We start from the raw sequence: 16,886 nt of genomic DNA on the forward strand, positions 1-16,886 counted from the left end.
TGAAGGGGATTTTGCCCCACTTGTAAAGACAATTAACATGCGAAATATTTGGAAACATGCTGCCACTGTGCTCACGATTAAATATATGTAGTGAATTCAATTTCATACTTATGTATTGTTTTTGTACCACTGTTTTTTTTAATTATTAAATTGCGTTTCGAGCTTATTACGAAGATTTTTCAAACTTGGGCGAAGCGGTTGTATTCGTGGATGTTTTTATTGGCAAAAAACTCACTGAAGTGTGGAGCCATTTAAAAGAAAAATATTTTTCAATAAAAGAAATTTATCGAAAAAAAAAAATTTTTGAAAAATGATCCGTTTACATTTTTAAAGTAGTTAAAGTACTAATTAGTTTTTTCGTAAGGTACTTAGTCTAGGCACAAAACTCTGGGTTCCATACTTTTATCTATCTCCGTATGCATTTTTTCTCATTTTTTCTTAAATTCTGGTAACAACTTTAGACTTGGGAGTTAATTTGTTAAATAATAATAAAATCGAATTTTGTTGATTGGGGTTATCTCTATCCGTAAATCTGTCTAATTCTTCGTACGATAATTATCTATAATTATATTTTTGATGTAATTGTGTGAGTTTTTAACTCGATAACACCGTTTAGAGTTTCTGAAGAAAACTGAGTTATTATACTGGACAACGCAAAAGTAACAGCATTTTCGGTCAATTCGGCGATTTTTTGAGTACTCCACTTGATGACTCCATGAGCGCCCGGAATTACTACAAAACCAGTTTGCACATGCTTTTGCTAATGTAAACAAACAGTGGAGTTTTATTTGTTCCTGATAGTACTATGAAAGATTGTATTGTAAAAATGTGTCGCAAAATTCATCTAACTGTATTGGCTTTATTATGTTGTCGCAACGGACAGACGAACTGTCTTCTTATTACCAGTGAATAATGCACCATCGCCGTCCATTTGCATAAAGAGTGTTAATACATAATAGATCCCATTGAAATAAATTCATTAATTCGAAATGGAAATGCACTTGTACCTACATACAATAAATAAGAGGATGAACGTACCGTCGATTTTATTACCTTTCTGAACCACGTTCGTAATCCATCTCGTGGATTTATGAAGCCACATTTAAATGTTAAATGCGATATTTAAACATGACGCAATCATTAATCCATAATTCATCGAAAAAACCCAACATCTGAAAAAAAGGGCGTATGTTTTCCGAAGGCGGAGTTTTTGCGAAAAGCGCACACACCGTCGCAACTCTAGCACGGACGAAAATTCTTATGTAAATTCGCATTCAGCATTTAATTATGGTCTCCTTGACATGTTCAATGACTCATAATGCCAGCCAATGACGGTCGAAACGTTTTCGTCGGTTCAAAAGGAAAAAATTCCGATTCTTCAGATTGAGGTTCATAGTATGTATGGATCTGTGGTCGGTACCTGTATATGTATATGTAGATAGTGCGTGGTCAGATGGCAGTTCGCAAGTTATGGTCGCGAGCGATCGCATACCGCTCTAGACTGAAAATCCGATGCCGACACCAGAGACGGACTTGACAAAATTGCACACAAAATAGCAAAACTTTGAAAAAAGTTGGCACGCAAGGTGCGGCTTTAGGCCCTCTACTTTCGACTCATTGTTCCAAAAAAGGCGCAGCCGTAAGAGTTAATCACAACAACTAGTAGGATAAGAGACAGGAATAACAGGATCTAGTAGGTGGTTGGTGCTAGAGCTATAGTTGGACTTTCCACAAATGATTGATTGTTGAAGAAACAGTTTTGTTGAAAGTTTTGAGCTAATTACAGATTTGAATTATGTAGATACGGCCCTGTTCTACTGTCGCGACTATCTCGGACATATATTAGCTCTCGCTGTCACCCGCTACCGTGCTGACATCTGGCGGCCAATAGTTGCTAACTAACTGCATCTTACCTGTCACAGGCTCTATTCTCTTTTTGTACTAAACAGTCTCAGATTCCTAAATCTTCCGACTATTCCAATGAGGACGACTAATAGGAAGGAATACGGATTTTAATTGCCGTTTTATTTTGCCAATTTAAAATCGTCGCGGTCGAATCCTTTTCGCGCACGTTTTCATCATGAATCACGTAACGGTAAGGACGTAAAAGGTTGAGCGATGGTTTACGCTTGCGGTTATCAGCCGTAAACGGGCCTTTATCTCGGACATCAGATGGGTTTTGATAGCGGGCGATCGCTACATGCGGGTGTGTACAGATAAGGAGTTCGAGAGATTTATTATCAATTTTAAGACCTTTTGGCTTTGTCAATTTTTTTATTGAAATTCTCTGCAATTGAATCTCATACACGAGCTTAAAAACATTTTTTGGTAAAGTAAAGTAAATAAATCATTTTTAAGTTGAAGAAAGAGAAGAACCGTCTTGCATTGACATTTAAGTCGATAATTACAGTTATTTGTTAAAATATCAATGCTGTATGAAACATGAGGTAATCGAATATAAAAAATTGTTAAAAACATCTTAAGCAATAACGATATTTATCTAATTTCTTCTATTTGACGTAAAAATTTGTTAATAATTGTTTTTTGTTTATTTTGCCAAAGTCATAGTTATGACTTTTTTTAATGGAGATTATTTTTACCTACTACTACTATAAAATTCGAATGAAAATTTCCGCTTTCTTTACTTTGTGAATTTGGAATAAAAACTAGGATAAAAATATAAGATATATGATCCTTATTAATTCTTATTAATATTCAAGAATATGAATAAAAAATAAGACTTGAAGAACAGAAAATACAACATTTTTAAGGAAACGAAATTGTTAATGATAATCACAGATAATAATAAACAACTTTTCTTTACACAGGTTTATAGATATATTTATATACCTATAAACTATATTATATTCATATACCTATACAGGCCGCTCAAAACTGGCGCACCAACTCAGTGGTATGTTAGTGAGAATCAAGCGTAGATTACGAAAAATAGTCTTAAAATAATTAAAAAAAAAATCTAGTCATATTTTAAAAAACCCGAAGCTACAAACTTATTTTGCCAACTTCTTCAGTTTTTATTATTTTTTAATGTTTTTATGTTTTACTCTAAATTATTATTTTTCAACACAATGAAGAATAATTATTTTTTTATTAATTATAAGCCCTCTGTAGTTTTTTAAATTAAAAAAAATAAGATTATCAAAAAAATTAAATTTGTAGATTCGCCAACATTGTGTAAATTATTTGTTAGAATAGAAAACCGTTTCAAAAATAATGTTGTTGATCAAATTAATATTTTTGCTACATAGATTTTTTTACTATTTTTACCTTCTTGTAAATACCTAATCATTTCTCTAGCACACTCCACTGAGTTGCTGCGCCGATTTTTGAGCACCCTGTTTAACAAACTACTATTTTTAACGATCCTTTCATCAAAATATTAAAAAAAAAACAAAACAAAAAAAACAGTCGGTAGCTATAATCCAGTTTCCTTTGTGTAATAGCGAGTTTCCCTTATACTGTTAATCGTTGGTATGTATTTGCAAAAAACTTGCTTTTGCTTTTTCAATTTTGAGTTCCAAGTAGTTAAAAATACAAATGAAATAAGTGATTCAAATATTGAATTCGAAAATCACATCTTAGAAGAAGCTGTTTAAGCATTTAGGTAAATTCACTACCTTAAAAATTTTGAACAAGTTACGAAAAGAAGTGATTTTTTTAATTAGATGAAACAAGGCCTTATGAAGGCATTCAAGGAGGAAGTGTTTTTTTCTAAATTGGAATTTTTTTCTTGTGAGGACAGGTAACGCTTTTGAGGTTGAAACTTTGTGAACTGCTGCTTCGACTACCATTACCATAATTATACTTCACCGTAAGTCCAAATCATGACAGCCAATTCATTATTTCAATAATTGTAGTCCATTTACATTTTTAAAAGTAACATTTCCCTGAGTGTTTATGCAGTACTCTATTTCTACACTTTCTTAATACCAGGTACCGTTTCAACTCCAAAACCGCAAAGACCCTGTATATATTAATGAAGCCTTCAAAAAAAGTTTATGATATGTATATTAGGTACCGAAAGGAAAATAAAATTTTAAAAAGAAACTTTTTAAAAAAATGTTTCTGCTATTTTGATTAAGAAGATGTATGAAAACTTTTATAAAGAACCGTGTAGTGGAATTTTGTTTAACTTATTTTTTTTTACAAAATTGTTATCATTAAGGTCCTAACTGTGAAACTTATCTATTACATTATAGACTTTATCAATGCACTCACAAGAAAAATTAGTGAGTAGTAAGTAACTCTTTAACAATCTCAAGCAGCAAAAAATTGGCTGTTTTAACAAAGACGGAGAAAGAGGAAGAGATCTGCATATCTTACCTTGGAAAATGTAAATATCAAAATAAATCTCGCAAAGTGCGTCGATGCGATCCAGTCGCCGCTATTAGAGCCGTCCAGTTATTTATAGGGTCCAAGTGCACAAGATCGCTGATAGTTTTACAGTTATTTAGGAATATATCTCGAAATGGTGTTCACAAGTAGAGAGATGATATCTCAATATTTCCGGTTGGGTCCAAGATGGCGAGTTGGCTTTATGCATGGATTGTTTTTAGAGCGTATGCAAATAGCGCGTATGAGAAACGCTAGAATTTAGAAACTTGCTTGATTGCAGCGGGCGTGAGACGCAGGTGGTCACTGATCGAATATTCAACAGAAAAAATGAACATTTCGGAGGGTGCATTAGCATAAGTTCCGAGTAATTCCGAATTAATTTATTATCCGCTCGTACATCCCACAAAAATACAAATGTAAAAGTTAGTTGTCGGTAACGTCTTGTATATCAATGGTAAAAGCGGTGACATTTTGACATATGTTGATTAATATTAATATCAGGAAAGCCCATCCTGTCGAAGCCGTTCCAACACCTTTCAACGAACCTAACACCATCCGACACATCTTCCTCTTTAATTCAACAATAACGAATTCATTTCTGGCCCGCTTTGTGCGGATGTAGATCGGCACTCTCGCGCATATCCCACGATACCACAATTGCCTTCTTCCTCGCCCGACTCTTAATTAACCGTAAAAAACACTCTCGTGTCAGTTTTTCTAAATATTCCAGCGGAAGTGGAGCTTTTGCAATTTTAATTATACAGTTACGTCGATTTGGGTTAAATTCTCCTCCTGTCTTCACTCGATTAGAAAATTTACGATTTTCGCGCGAGAGATGTCGACGCGAGATCAGACGGCGAGCCTCACATGTCGATAAAACGCATCAACACTTGAACATTGGATGTTTTAAACATTATGACGCTTGGCCGCTCTTCCGAAAACTCGCGCCTCGAAATTACACCGAGAAATGACAAGTCCAGAATTAACAATTTATTGACGATGCAAAATAAAAAACATCGTGATCTACGTATGTGGACGGCATGGGGATTTTTATGCGGCGGTTCTCTGCAGTTCTTTCTGCTGCAGTAGGAATAGACTTTAGTAAATTTCGAAGTCGGCGATCGGCTTTAGAGATATTTAAGGAGACCGCCGGCCAAATGGATAATTTATTATTGTAAACTTCCAGTCAAAGTTTCTACATAATCATGCTGCATCTGTAATTTGTTGGAGACGCGGTGACATTCTAAATTATATTGTAAGATTCGTTATTAGATCCGACCGTCCGAAACATTTTTTATTACTTGCAGTTTTTATTTCGCGTATTTCAATCAATACCTGCTCTAGGCTCTATAGGACGTTAAAACATTTCAAATTTTACAATAAAAAACTTGTTGATTTATGTTTGCGTAGTAATAAAGCGATCAGCAATAAATTCGATTTTGATCAGTAAAAAATAATAAATAATCAGTATTTAATTCATTTTTGCACAGTAAAAAATTTAAAGGACAAGTAAACCACGCACAGTATTTTACTGAAATTTGCCCAGTAAAAAAATCGTGTACGCACAGTATCTAGTTTCAGTTTGCACAGTTTAAATAATAAACGCTCAGCGACCTAATGGGAAACATCTCCCTTAAACGATTAAACTCGAAAACGTAAAACTCGAAATGTGGAATTCTACACTCTCTAATTTTGAGATGTTATTATTTACTGTGTGTGCATTTATTATTCTTACTGTGCATTTGTTATTTTTACTGTGCATTTATTATTTTCTGTGCGTTTATAATTTTTATTGTGCGTTTATTATTTTTACTTTGCATCTATAATTTTTCCTGTTCATTTATTATTTTTACTGTGCGTTTATTATTTTTACTGTGCATTTGTTATTTTTACTATGCATTTATTATTCTACTGTGCGTTTATTATTTTTATTGTGCGTTTATTATCTTTACTTTGCATCTATAATTTTTACTGTGCATTTATTATTTTTACTGTGCATTTACTATTTTTACTGTGCATTTATTATTTTCACTGTGCATTTATACCGTTTATTTTTCAATCTAAAAGCCATTATAAACTTCCTAATGAACCAGATAAGGACACTACAGAGTGCAAAATGTTAAGTATACAGAGTGTTAGGGAATGGCTTAGCAATATTTCATATGTGAATTTGTCATAATCAGACATGTTACAAACCCTTGGATCATTTTTCCAAAAAGTGAGTACTTTCTTCGGAAATTTTTATTAACCCACCTGTTGAGAGCCACTGTTTGGTTTATGGTAGTTTATTAGCAGTTAATTTTTTCTTTAACAAAATAGAGATGGTGGCCATGGGCATTTTCAGAATTTTTCAAAATTGTTCATTGGAGTGGGAGGTTCGAATCTCGGTCCTGGCAAAAAAGTTTTGTTTTTTTTTCTTAAAATTTAAAAACAAAACACAAATTGAAGTAGAAGAAAAACGTAGTGAACCAAGAAGTTTGGTCAATAAATAATATTATTAATTATTAATAAACTTTCAATAATTTTTATAATTTTAGTTCAGCGGTTCCCAAAATTTGGGACTTTAATTTCAGAACGATTTTTTTGATTTACATAAATTTTGCTTAATCGATTTGTCGTGTCATTTTCTATCTACCTTTAAATTTTTGCTAAACAATTCCCTACACGCTGTATTTTTTTAATTTCATTTTTTTGAGCAATTACTTCTTGCTTTTGTGGAACTTATCTAACTTCCCAATTTTTTTGTTTTCTTGGCGTTTTGAAATGTCAGTGTCATTTAAAATTTAAGTTTAAAGTTTTATTATTAAAACCAGTATGGCAGGCCTGGGACAGCTTGCAAAGCTTGATCAACTGATACTGCGTCTGGACGACAGATCGTCTGGAACTCGGTATAAAATTTCTGTGGAAAATAGTGCAGGCCAAGAACTCTTTACCCCTGGCAAGGTCTCGGGTCGTTTTAGCCGAAACGTTTACCTCTCATTGAATGATTTCAACCTAGAAATCTTAGATAATTCCAAAAGCGAAGTGATTCATCTTCACCGTCCTGCATTATCGTGCTGTTCTATGGGAGGGGACATAAACCTAAAGGTTTATGCACCTCCACGCACATTTGTGGGAGAAATTAAAGAAAAGTGTAGTTTATGTGGCACTCAATTTTGGATTAAAGATGCATTTAACAATAAGGTGTTTTTGATAAAGGGACCGACTTGTTTTTGCTGTACTAGTGGACTCAAATTTAAAATATTGTCGGCTGGTGACGGTACACAGGTGGGTTTGATTGCCAAAGAAGCAGACACTAAAGCACTTAGAATATCTTTCCCCAAGGATTTGGATGTACAAATGAAAGCTGTAATGTTAGGAGCCAGCTTTTTAATTTTTGCTGTCTTCTTCAACGTAAGCATAGATCAGTTATACCAATATTACTATCCTGACCCGTTTGTTTACGTTTAATAATAAATGCATATTTATTTTTTGTTCAATTATTATTAGTGAGTACCTATATTTTTTATCCTTTTTTGATAAATATTTGATTTTAAAATTACAATTTCGGCAATAGCACCTAAGGATAAACCCTTTGTGTTCAATATGAGTTTCAGTTGGTATTTCTCCTGGGTTAAGGACCTTTTAAAATCCAGATTTTATCAAGGACCTTATCTATACAAATAAACACAAACTCAAGAACCTAATTACGAGAATCTTTAATTTAAGAAGGTCAAGCACGAAATAAAACCAAAATTCTAATTCAAAAATGATAACTGCTGAATGCAGCTGAATAGAGTCCTGACAAATGTCACTACGACAGTGGGGCAAATTGAACTAATTTTTCTCATTTGGAGTGGGTGGACAAGATATCTGTCAATTCTCACAACCCCAAATATTTTTGAAATGTCATCACTTAAATATTAAGAACTGCATTTTTAAAATCGAAGGTCCTGCCATTATGGCAGGCTTGGAACAGCTTGCTACGGTTGACCAGTTGATAATGCGTATGGAGACCGAATCATCTGAGACCCGGCATAAGATTTTTGTGGAGAATAGTGCCGGCAAAAAACTCTTCTACCCTGGCACCGTCTCCGGTCGTTTCAGAAGAAACCTTTACCTCTCACTGCAAGCTTTCAACCTGAAAATTTTAGATAATCTCAAAAACGAAGTGATTCATGTGCATCGTCCTGGACTGTGTTGTTCGCTCAGCTGTGGCTTGTCCCTAGACCTATTTATTTTAGCACCTCCTGATACATTTGTGGGAAAAATTGAAGAAAAATGCAGGATTTGTGGCACCAAATTCGGGATTAAAGATGCAAGTGGGAAAAAGGTGTTTGTAATAAAAGGACCATGTTGTGTTCGCTGTTCTAAAAATGTCGAACTAAAAATACTGGCGGCGGATGAGAAGACACAAGTGGGGTTCATTTCCAAGCAAGCGAAGGCTAAGTGTCTTAGGATGTCCTTTCCTAAGGATATGGATGTAGAAATGAAAGCTGTGATGGTAGGGGCTTGCTTTTTAATTTTTGCCACTTTCTTTAACGTAAATATGAGTCGATTATGGCAATATCATTTTTCTTAAGGTTTTTAATAAACGCATTTTTATTTTGTAAAGGTACTATTTGTGTAACTCAAGCTTTTATGAATACATATTTTGTTTCCAATTACGAGTAGGAAATGAATTGTTGGAAAATTGATGATCTTATTTCATTGACATGGAAAAGTTGGAGCCTAAAATGATTTTAACGAGAATTTAATTCTCTTATGCTCAAGTGTGTACAAAAGTCTTAGAGCTTTAAATATTATAAAACATGAAAATCTGAAACGACAAGCACAAAATAAAAACATCTAGGACCAGAGACACAAGTTAGAGAACTGAAAATAAAAACAACGATTCCATTTTCACAAAAACGAAGAGTGAGTTGATGTGCGATTTGTTGCAAATAGGCTTGATAATAGGAAATAGGTAACAAGAAAGATGTTGCGAACTAAGTGAAAACTAATTATTTTTTAAGAAAACCACGAATCCGTTTATGTTTTCGTTTAATTATTATTTTAATGAATTTAAAATTGAAGTTTAGAACTCGTTTTTTACAGTTACGTTGCAATTGCATCTTGTATTGATTGTTGAAGTAGAAAAATATGAAGGATTTAATCTTTTTTACCGTTCTTCTTCATAACGGAAGAGCCTATTCTAAATGAAAAATAAGTGCTTTGTAATTAGAATAAACCAGAAGTAGGAAATTAATTTATTATATAAAAAATGTTCCCACGAGCCACTGAAAAATGCATGACTTTTATCAGATTTTCATGCAGAAAAAATGAATATGTAATGTAAACATTCCAGCTGTAATTGCGTCATTTTCAGGATATAGAAGCGGTAAACATGAATGACGAAAGTGGAGACTCCTCCTGGATTAAGTGATGTTTTTGAGAGGTTTGTTTGTGTGTATTGGAGAATGAATGAAATAGGTGTGTAATTAAATAATGATATATTTCCCAATGATGACGTAATAACTAGGTATTTACAATTGAATAGCCGATAACTAGAGTACTATCATACATAATTTACAAACTTTGGTTTTTTGTAAGAAATCTCTTTCACATAATTAAATAGGTATATAAACAGCTTAACCTTAGATCCTATTTAAGTTTGTGTGAACAAATATTGGTAAAACACTGAGATAAAAGTTTTCATAATAATATTAAGTGACGTGTCTCGCGCTGATTGTCATTGTTTATTTATTGTCTCGACTTGATACAAAAATAGCCAGTCTTAAATAATATTGTACAAAACATATAATCATCTCTATGCATAGAATAATTTACACTAAAATTAGGCGAAAATTTACACCAACTTTGTATATAATATCATGATAAGGCACTCTGCGAAAGTAACAATTAACACAAAGAGAACAAAGATCTCGTCGGAGTATTTAAAGCATCTGTTTGCGCACCACTAAAATTATTACAAAACCGTAAATTTAACAACCTAATCCGAAATGGAAAATTAAACACCACACTTGTGTACAGTGGAATTTGCTCTAATCCGAAACTTTTGGGTTAAATCATCTCCTTGACGTCAACAACTCGACAACAACTGGCCATAAAACAACAATTCGAATAAAACTAAACTCTCAAATTGCACCGTCAGTTACTGTAGCACGTCTTCCGGACGTCCGCCAGAATCTCACTAAAATCGTCATCGTTCTTCGCGACGACGCCGTTCTGACCGATATCGTACACCTCGGGGTAGCCCAACAGCGGCTCGGGCTTGACACTCGTGTTGGGCAAAATCACAGACGTATGCTGGGCTTGGAAGTTGTAAGTCACGTTCGAATTGATATTGTCGTTCCTGTGGTAGTTGTGATTCGAGTCGATCATATTCGACTCGGTACTGCCAAACTTGAGGTACTTGTCGAACTCTCGAGTGTCCACATCGCTGTCGACGTCGCTTCGCTCCTCCTGACCCATGTACGACTGCACGAGGGTGCTGCTGGAGTACTGCGGTTGGTACGACTCGTCCAAGCCCCCGGACTTGTAACTGTTGATATTTTCGTTCACGACGTCCGATTTGAGAGGATTTTGATAAGTTAGGAACGTGTCTGGCTTGGTTTGGTCTTGGTCGTACCCGGTGTTGGTACTGGGGTAGTACTGTTGCATGGACGCGTTGTAGTAATGCAAATTCGTGTTGTTGGCAACAGTGTTGAGATTGTTTTGGTTCGTACCCAGCAGTTGTTGGTCCTGGGACGTAGCCACGGGTGGGTAAAACGTCCCAGTGACCACATGCCCCTGCTCCACTGAGCTCTTATTAGCACTCATCACGTACATCCCGTTCGCCATTGGTACCGAAGTGATGGGTTGGATGTTGGTGTAGTTGGTACTATTAGGTCTGTAGTTTTGTACTCTTGTGTTGTAACTCTGCTGCGCCGGGTTAGTCAAGTTACTTGTATGTTGTATACTCGACACTCTTTTCTCCTCGAACTGTTCGTGCTCCATTGGACTCAGTTCCGGTGTAGGGAGGGACGCATCTTCCCGCGGACTGTCTTTGCTACAATCCTGCGGACTATTCGGCCCTTTCTTCGGCTCGGGACTGTGTGAGGGAGACGCATCTGGCGTTTGAATCGAATAGGGACTCTTCTGGTAGTTCTGGTACCCCACATAGTTGTACTGGTTGTGGTACTTGAAAGTATCCGGACTGTATCTCTTGTCCTGCGCTGCGAAGTCGGCAGTTCCGGGACTAGGGAAGTCCATTCCGTAGCTGTTCTGCTGCTGAATGTTGGGCGAAAGACTCGCGTTGGGAATGTAGCCCGCGTACCTTGGCGACATGTTGGGCAGACTGGGGCTGGGTAAGGAGGTTCCGACCCGGGGGCCTCCGGCACCGGAAGTGGCCCTCTGCTTGTTGTGCTTCCGCCGTCGCGGTCTGTATTTGTAGTTGGGGTGTTCAGTCATGTGGATCACTCTCAGTCGTTCGGCTTCTTCGACGAAAGGCCGTCTGTCTTGCGGCGTCAAAGAGCGCCACTTCTTGCCTGCAAACGAAGACAAAAATTACAAGTGTCGTTCATTCACGGGCTGAGACGCGTGGGCGGACGTGGACCAATCGCAGCGCCGAAAAGACGGGCTAGTTAATGAGAAAATATGACCGGTGGGATGACAAATGCGTCGTTAAGGGGGCTATTCATTGTCGCGGCCCAAATACGGCCTTTATTTTGATCGGAGTGAGAGGATGTGCTTAAACACCTCGGCGGGAATATAAATTAATTGCTCATCATGTTTATGCATGCGATAATTACGAGAACAATTTATTAGTGGGGTTTCGCTAGAGTACTGCGGCTCGTATCTCACATCGTTATCTGCTGATTTATCATTTATTAAGGATTAATACTGGCCGGTGTTGTTTACTAATTTTACACTATCTGCACGGATCTGGTTTGCAGATCTCGCGTGAAATTTGATTTATGGCCGCTCAAAACGAATATTTATGGACTAAACGGCCAGTTTATTCCCTCGTTGATCGCTTAATTTAGAAGAACGTCAGATAAATTGGATTTTTAAACCGTCAGTTACTTTTAGTTTACCTGCTTTAATAGTTTTGTAATCAAGTCAAACGTTTATAATTTCAAGCTTGATTGACATGTCTGAAATACTTCGAGTTTCAGACTATGTAACTGCTCGGAATGTGACTCTCAACTATTTTGTTATTTGATTTTAAAACAAGTAACCTTACCTGTTGCAGTATGTGTTCACCTCACCTTAGAAAATACCTGAATCGTCAAAATATCGTATAAATAAAAATTTTTGAGATTTAGGTGAGCTTTAGGCAGTGATTTTTTATCAAATCATTGGCCTTAGGTAAGTCTAAATAGTGGATCGCACTAAATAAAACAGCGCAGGAAGAAGTCGTCTCAAGGTTTGTCACACTTTATTCGGCTTTATTTACGAGTACTTAATTCTGTAACTATGAGCAGCTAAACGTAGGTTTACAAACTTTACCGGTGAATTCATTCCTTGAATGAAAATAAACATATAATTTTTTTTCTTTCCAATAATTTGTAGAACGACTTGAACTAATTTAATGTGTTTTTTCATCATTTTGTAGTCAAACAGAAAAAAATCAATAACTGTGTCTATTGAGTGGTTTCACAAATAGTAGTTAATTTTAACTAAAAATTTGATGACCTGTATTATTATTAATTAAACTGAAATCCTTTCACCAGAGGAAGATCAGGGAAAAGATTGGCTTGCAATAAGCTGTAACTCAACCGTACTAGTATTTCATACAAATGGTTGAAAATTGCATTTTGCAAGAGTTTTGGAAAGGATATGTATGTTGTTTGCAGTTTTCGTTGATCGAAACCGTGGTCATTTCGATAAGAATACCAAGAACTGGGGTGACGCAATTAATGGCGATTAGTATGGAAGTTATTATCATTAACGATGTATGCTTAAAATTGAAACCAATGTTAGAAAGCTCCTTGATCAAAGTATTTTTTTCTGGTCACTGACCATTTTTTCTAAATTTAATGATAGTGGTGGAAAGTAGAAAAGAAATGTTTTCATAATAGTGAGCATCTAATAAGGTAAATATGACGTTTTGCATGAATAGTTGCTTGCAATGCAGCTTATCCTCAAATATGTGTTTGCAAAAACGGGTATGACATTAAATTTTTAAGAGGCATCCCGACGTAGATACCGTACAAATTTGTCACAGTTTCAAAAAATGTAATTTGCAGTCAATTGTGGGCGTTTTTAGGCAATGAAAAGGTCATAAAGTGACTTTGGGAAGCGGATAAAAACCCTCAATATATTTATTTGTGCGTTCATATTAAGCAGACATTAAATATAACTGTACATCCGGTGTAAAAATCTGTGCGATTTTAGAAAACTATGGGACTACAATTTACAGTTACGTTTAATATTCAAGTAGTGTGACCATTTACTTGACCCATTCCGGAAGTCAATTTCCAAGAAATGTTCCAAAAATTTTAGGAATTCCGTGTTCAGGTCGTGTGAGAAGCTAAAATCGGCAATAAAACGCAAGTACTTTTTCCACTAAAAGAGACTTTTAGTCTTAAATGAAATTCAAATGTATTCTAATTAAGACTTGGCCACGAGTAAATGTACTTTGTTGTATGTTTATGTAAAAACCCCAAGCGTGAATCAGCGAAACTAGAACCAGTAAGTTTCAGTTTGGAACGGACACGTGTTTCGTGTTTCCAACTGACATCATCGGAAGTAAGTGCTAAAGCGCCGACAGGAATATTTTTCCAGTTGAGCCATTCGGGAATGTGTTTTTCGGTCGAGTTTTGGATCAATATGTATGAATTTTGGCATGGCATTTTCGCGGTAGCTGTATGAATATTCGTCGGTTCTTGGAACCGCGGTTTTTGGTTATGCTAAGTTGTGATAAGGCGTCTTTCGACGGTCTTGTCGGCCGTCCCATTCCGTGCATCGTTAACGATTCACAATTTGGTCTAGCCTCCGAGTCATCGACTTGACCAAACCACCAGAAAAAAATAGTTATGTATTAACTGTACATCAGTTCGGCTTAAAAAGTATGTTCCACCAACACGGTTTTGAAAGCATGAATTATTAATACCAATCATGCACTGCTCGTCATTCCCTGTTGCTGTCTGGATGACAGTGTTTTGTTTAGGGTGCGGCACTTGTTCTTGTCATAATCGTTCCTCGTCGTTCTTTAACGACGAAAATAAAGTTACGGTCCGCCCCGGGCCCCACAATTTTTAATTATAGCCGAAAAAACGGGTGGCTTCCGAGTGTCACGTTTCAGAATTACGGCCAATAAACGACAGTCTTTACCCAATAAAAGTCGCCTTTTCGAGCTCTTGGTGCGTTGTGTGTCAGTGTGATCACCCGCAGGTATGCTACCTAACTAAGGTGGCGCCGTGCCGCGCGCAGAGTATTAACCAGACCCCCCAGGGACTTCCCGCATCAATCAATCGAAAAAGCGCCCGGATTCCGGGCAGGGGCGTACTTAACCGGAGCCCTACAAACATTATGAAACCGGCAAAAATAAGCTTTCCGAAATGGAAGTCCAAAATTAGGACTTCCTCTGGAGATCGGTTATGCGCCTGATTCTGGGGGCGACGCGCATTCTCGATCGGCCGGATTTTTTCGTCTCGGGGAATCAATAAGTCGGAGGTGGAGATGCGAGGAGAGATAGGGCCTAAACATGCTGTATGAAGCGAATAAGCTGGTCCGGCATACGCCTTTAGATAGATAAGTGGTATAACTATGTTCGAGCATGATTAATTATTAAGGGGCGTGATTGGTGATTGACAGTGCGATTGCAACGCTGCGGGTGGCCGGTCAACCAACTAATACGGCACTGCTTCACAGAAATAGTGGCAGTCGGGCCTTAAAGGATTTCTAGAGCGACAATTTTTTTTAAGGATGAGACCGCAACTTTTTTCACTGATTAGTCATGATGCGAAGGGAGGAAGAGATAGAAAGCGTCCAAATCGGGACGTTACGGATTTAGCCGATAAATCCGCTTCACGAAAAAATTAACTCAATTATTCCATGAGGTCAAGAGGTGAAAAAGACAAATTTTTCGTATAGGTTGGGCGACTGTGGCACAGATTACTATGTTAAAACTGTATGAGCAGGTTGTGTATCCAATTATACACGATTGTAATATCTAATTGTGCACACATACTCGTACACAACCAAATTAGCTTCTTACTAGATTCTGTTGAAAGCAGGAGTCATCACAGGAGCTAGGATCTGTATAAAACACGAATACTATTTTGGTACAGTCACTATCAAACAGAATGACACCTCTAAAACCATAGCCACAAATTTTTTCGATATGATATCGTTAATGTGTACATTTGGCTAGTTTATAAATTAGCTGGATATTGTGTCAACTACATGGGCAGTTTTTAAACAAATCAGTTTGTTGAAATTTATGAGCCAAAAGATTTTAGTCGGGCTTTTGCTATCCGGCCCGGTTGGTAGGGGTGTCATTCTTTCCGATCGTGACTGTACATACAATATCTCTTGAAAGAATTACTATTATGTTGAAAAAATATTGCATTTAATGATAGTATGGTAATAAAGAGTATGTTATCAATAAAATTTTAAGGGGGGTCATCAACTTAAGCGTCCCTTAAGTTTTGTCTTAATTTGATAATCAGTTTTTCTCTGAGTATTTTTTAAAGTAAAGGTGCATGTCTGTTTGAAACAATGGATAAAATTTAGAATCACGCCTAAAATTTTTCTTTTTGGGTGGTTTATTGCCAACAGAAAACTACTGGAAAAAATGACCATCAGAATTTGAACGTGGTCGCACATCTGTCAATGATGATTTTTGTGAAGGAGGATCAAAAACAGTAACCACAGGAAAAATATACAATTTAGTAGATACTGGACGATTGGCGAATAAAAGTATGTGATATAGCTAATGTCATATCTAAGGATATAAGGAAAGGGTGCAGTTTATTCTGCACCAAGAATCTGTTACGAAAAAATTATGTGGAAAAATAAATGCATATTTAAATTAGAAAACACGAAGTCTTTCATTGTTAGGCCCAGAATTTTACACCTTGCCCTCGTACTACCAAATTTCTGATATTTTTTTTAATTATTTTAAATATAATTATGTAAGCTGGTGTGTTGGACTACATGCTAAATAAACAATTATTTGATGTTGTCTTATTGTGTAAAATTATTCATACCAAACATGCGAACTGTTTTCTCCTTACACTTCTGACAGATTTTCTCTAATTTCTATATAAAATTTAAAAAATATAGTTTTAAAACAAGAAATGAATTAATTATTGAGTAAAAGTTAGGTAGGTATAACTATCTTGCCATAATGCTAATAATTTTGACTTGAAAAAAATATTTTGAGCAAGATTTGAAAAAAGACCAATAAACGTTGACAACTGAAAGAGAATAAGATGTAACTTTCCGTAGGTAATCCTAAGAAATTTTGTCCCTCGGAAGAGCAGAGCGGAGAAGAATAATTTCAAGTATATATTGGGAATTTACGTAATTCATAAAGTAGAGAACCAAATTTTATATTT

General features: G+C 36.0%; 2 protein-coding genes and 1 long non-coding RNA gene across 5 annotated transcripts in view; 2 read left to right on the forward strand and 1 right to left on the reverse strand.

The window, feature by feature from the left end:
- Nucleotides 1–16,886, forward strand: part of LOC103313642 (homologous-pairing protein 2 homolog) — a 79,599-nt gene that overhangs the window by 479 nt on the left and 62,234 nt on the right. The window lies entirely within an intron of this gene.
- Nucleotides 7,509–7,835, forward strand: LOC107398264 (uncharacterized). The gene is made up of 2 exons (XR_010333390.1): nt 7,509–7,623; nt 7,681–7,835. It is a non-coding gene; the product is annotated as an uncharacterized LOC107398264 (long non-coding RNA).
- Sox15 (Sox box protein 15) overlaps nt 9,813–16,886 on the reverse strand; it is a 44,209-nt gene continuing 37,135 nt past the window's right edge. For all 3 annotated transcript variants that reach the window (XM_008197463.3, XM_008197464.3, XM_064355449.1), the window contains exon 3: nt 9,813–11,864. In XM_008197463.3, the coding sequence (XP_008195685.1) occupies nt 10,486–11,864 (1,379 nt within the window). In that variant the 3' untranslated portion in view covers nt 9,813–10,485. The remainder of the gene's footprint in view (nt 11,865–16,886) is intronic.

This window comes from Tribolium castaneum, chromosome 3 (genome assembly GCF_031307605.1).
Source record: "Tribolium castaneum strain GA2 chromosome 3, icTriCast1.1, whole genome shotgun sequence".
Lineage (NCBI taxonomy): Eukaryota > Metazoa > Arthropoda > Insecta > Coleoptera > Tenebrionidae > Tribolium > Tribolium castaneum.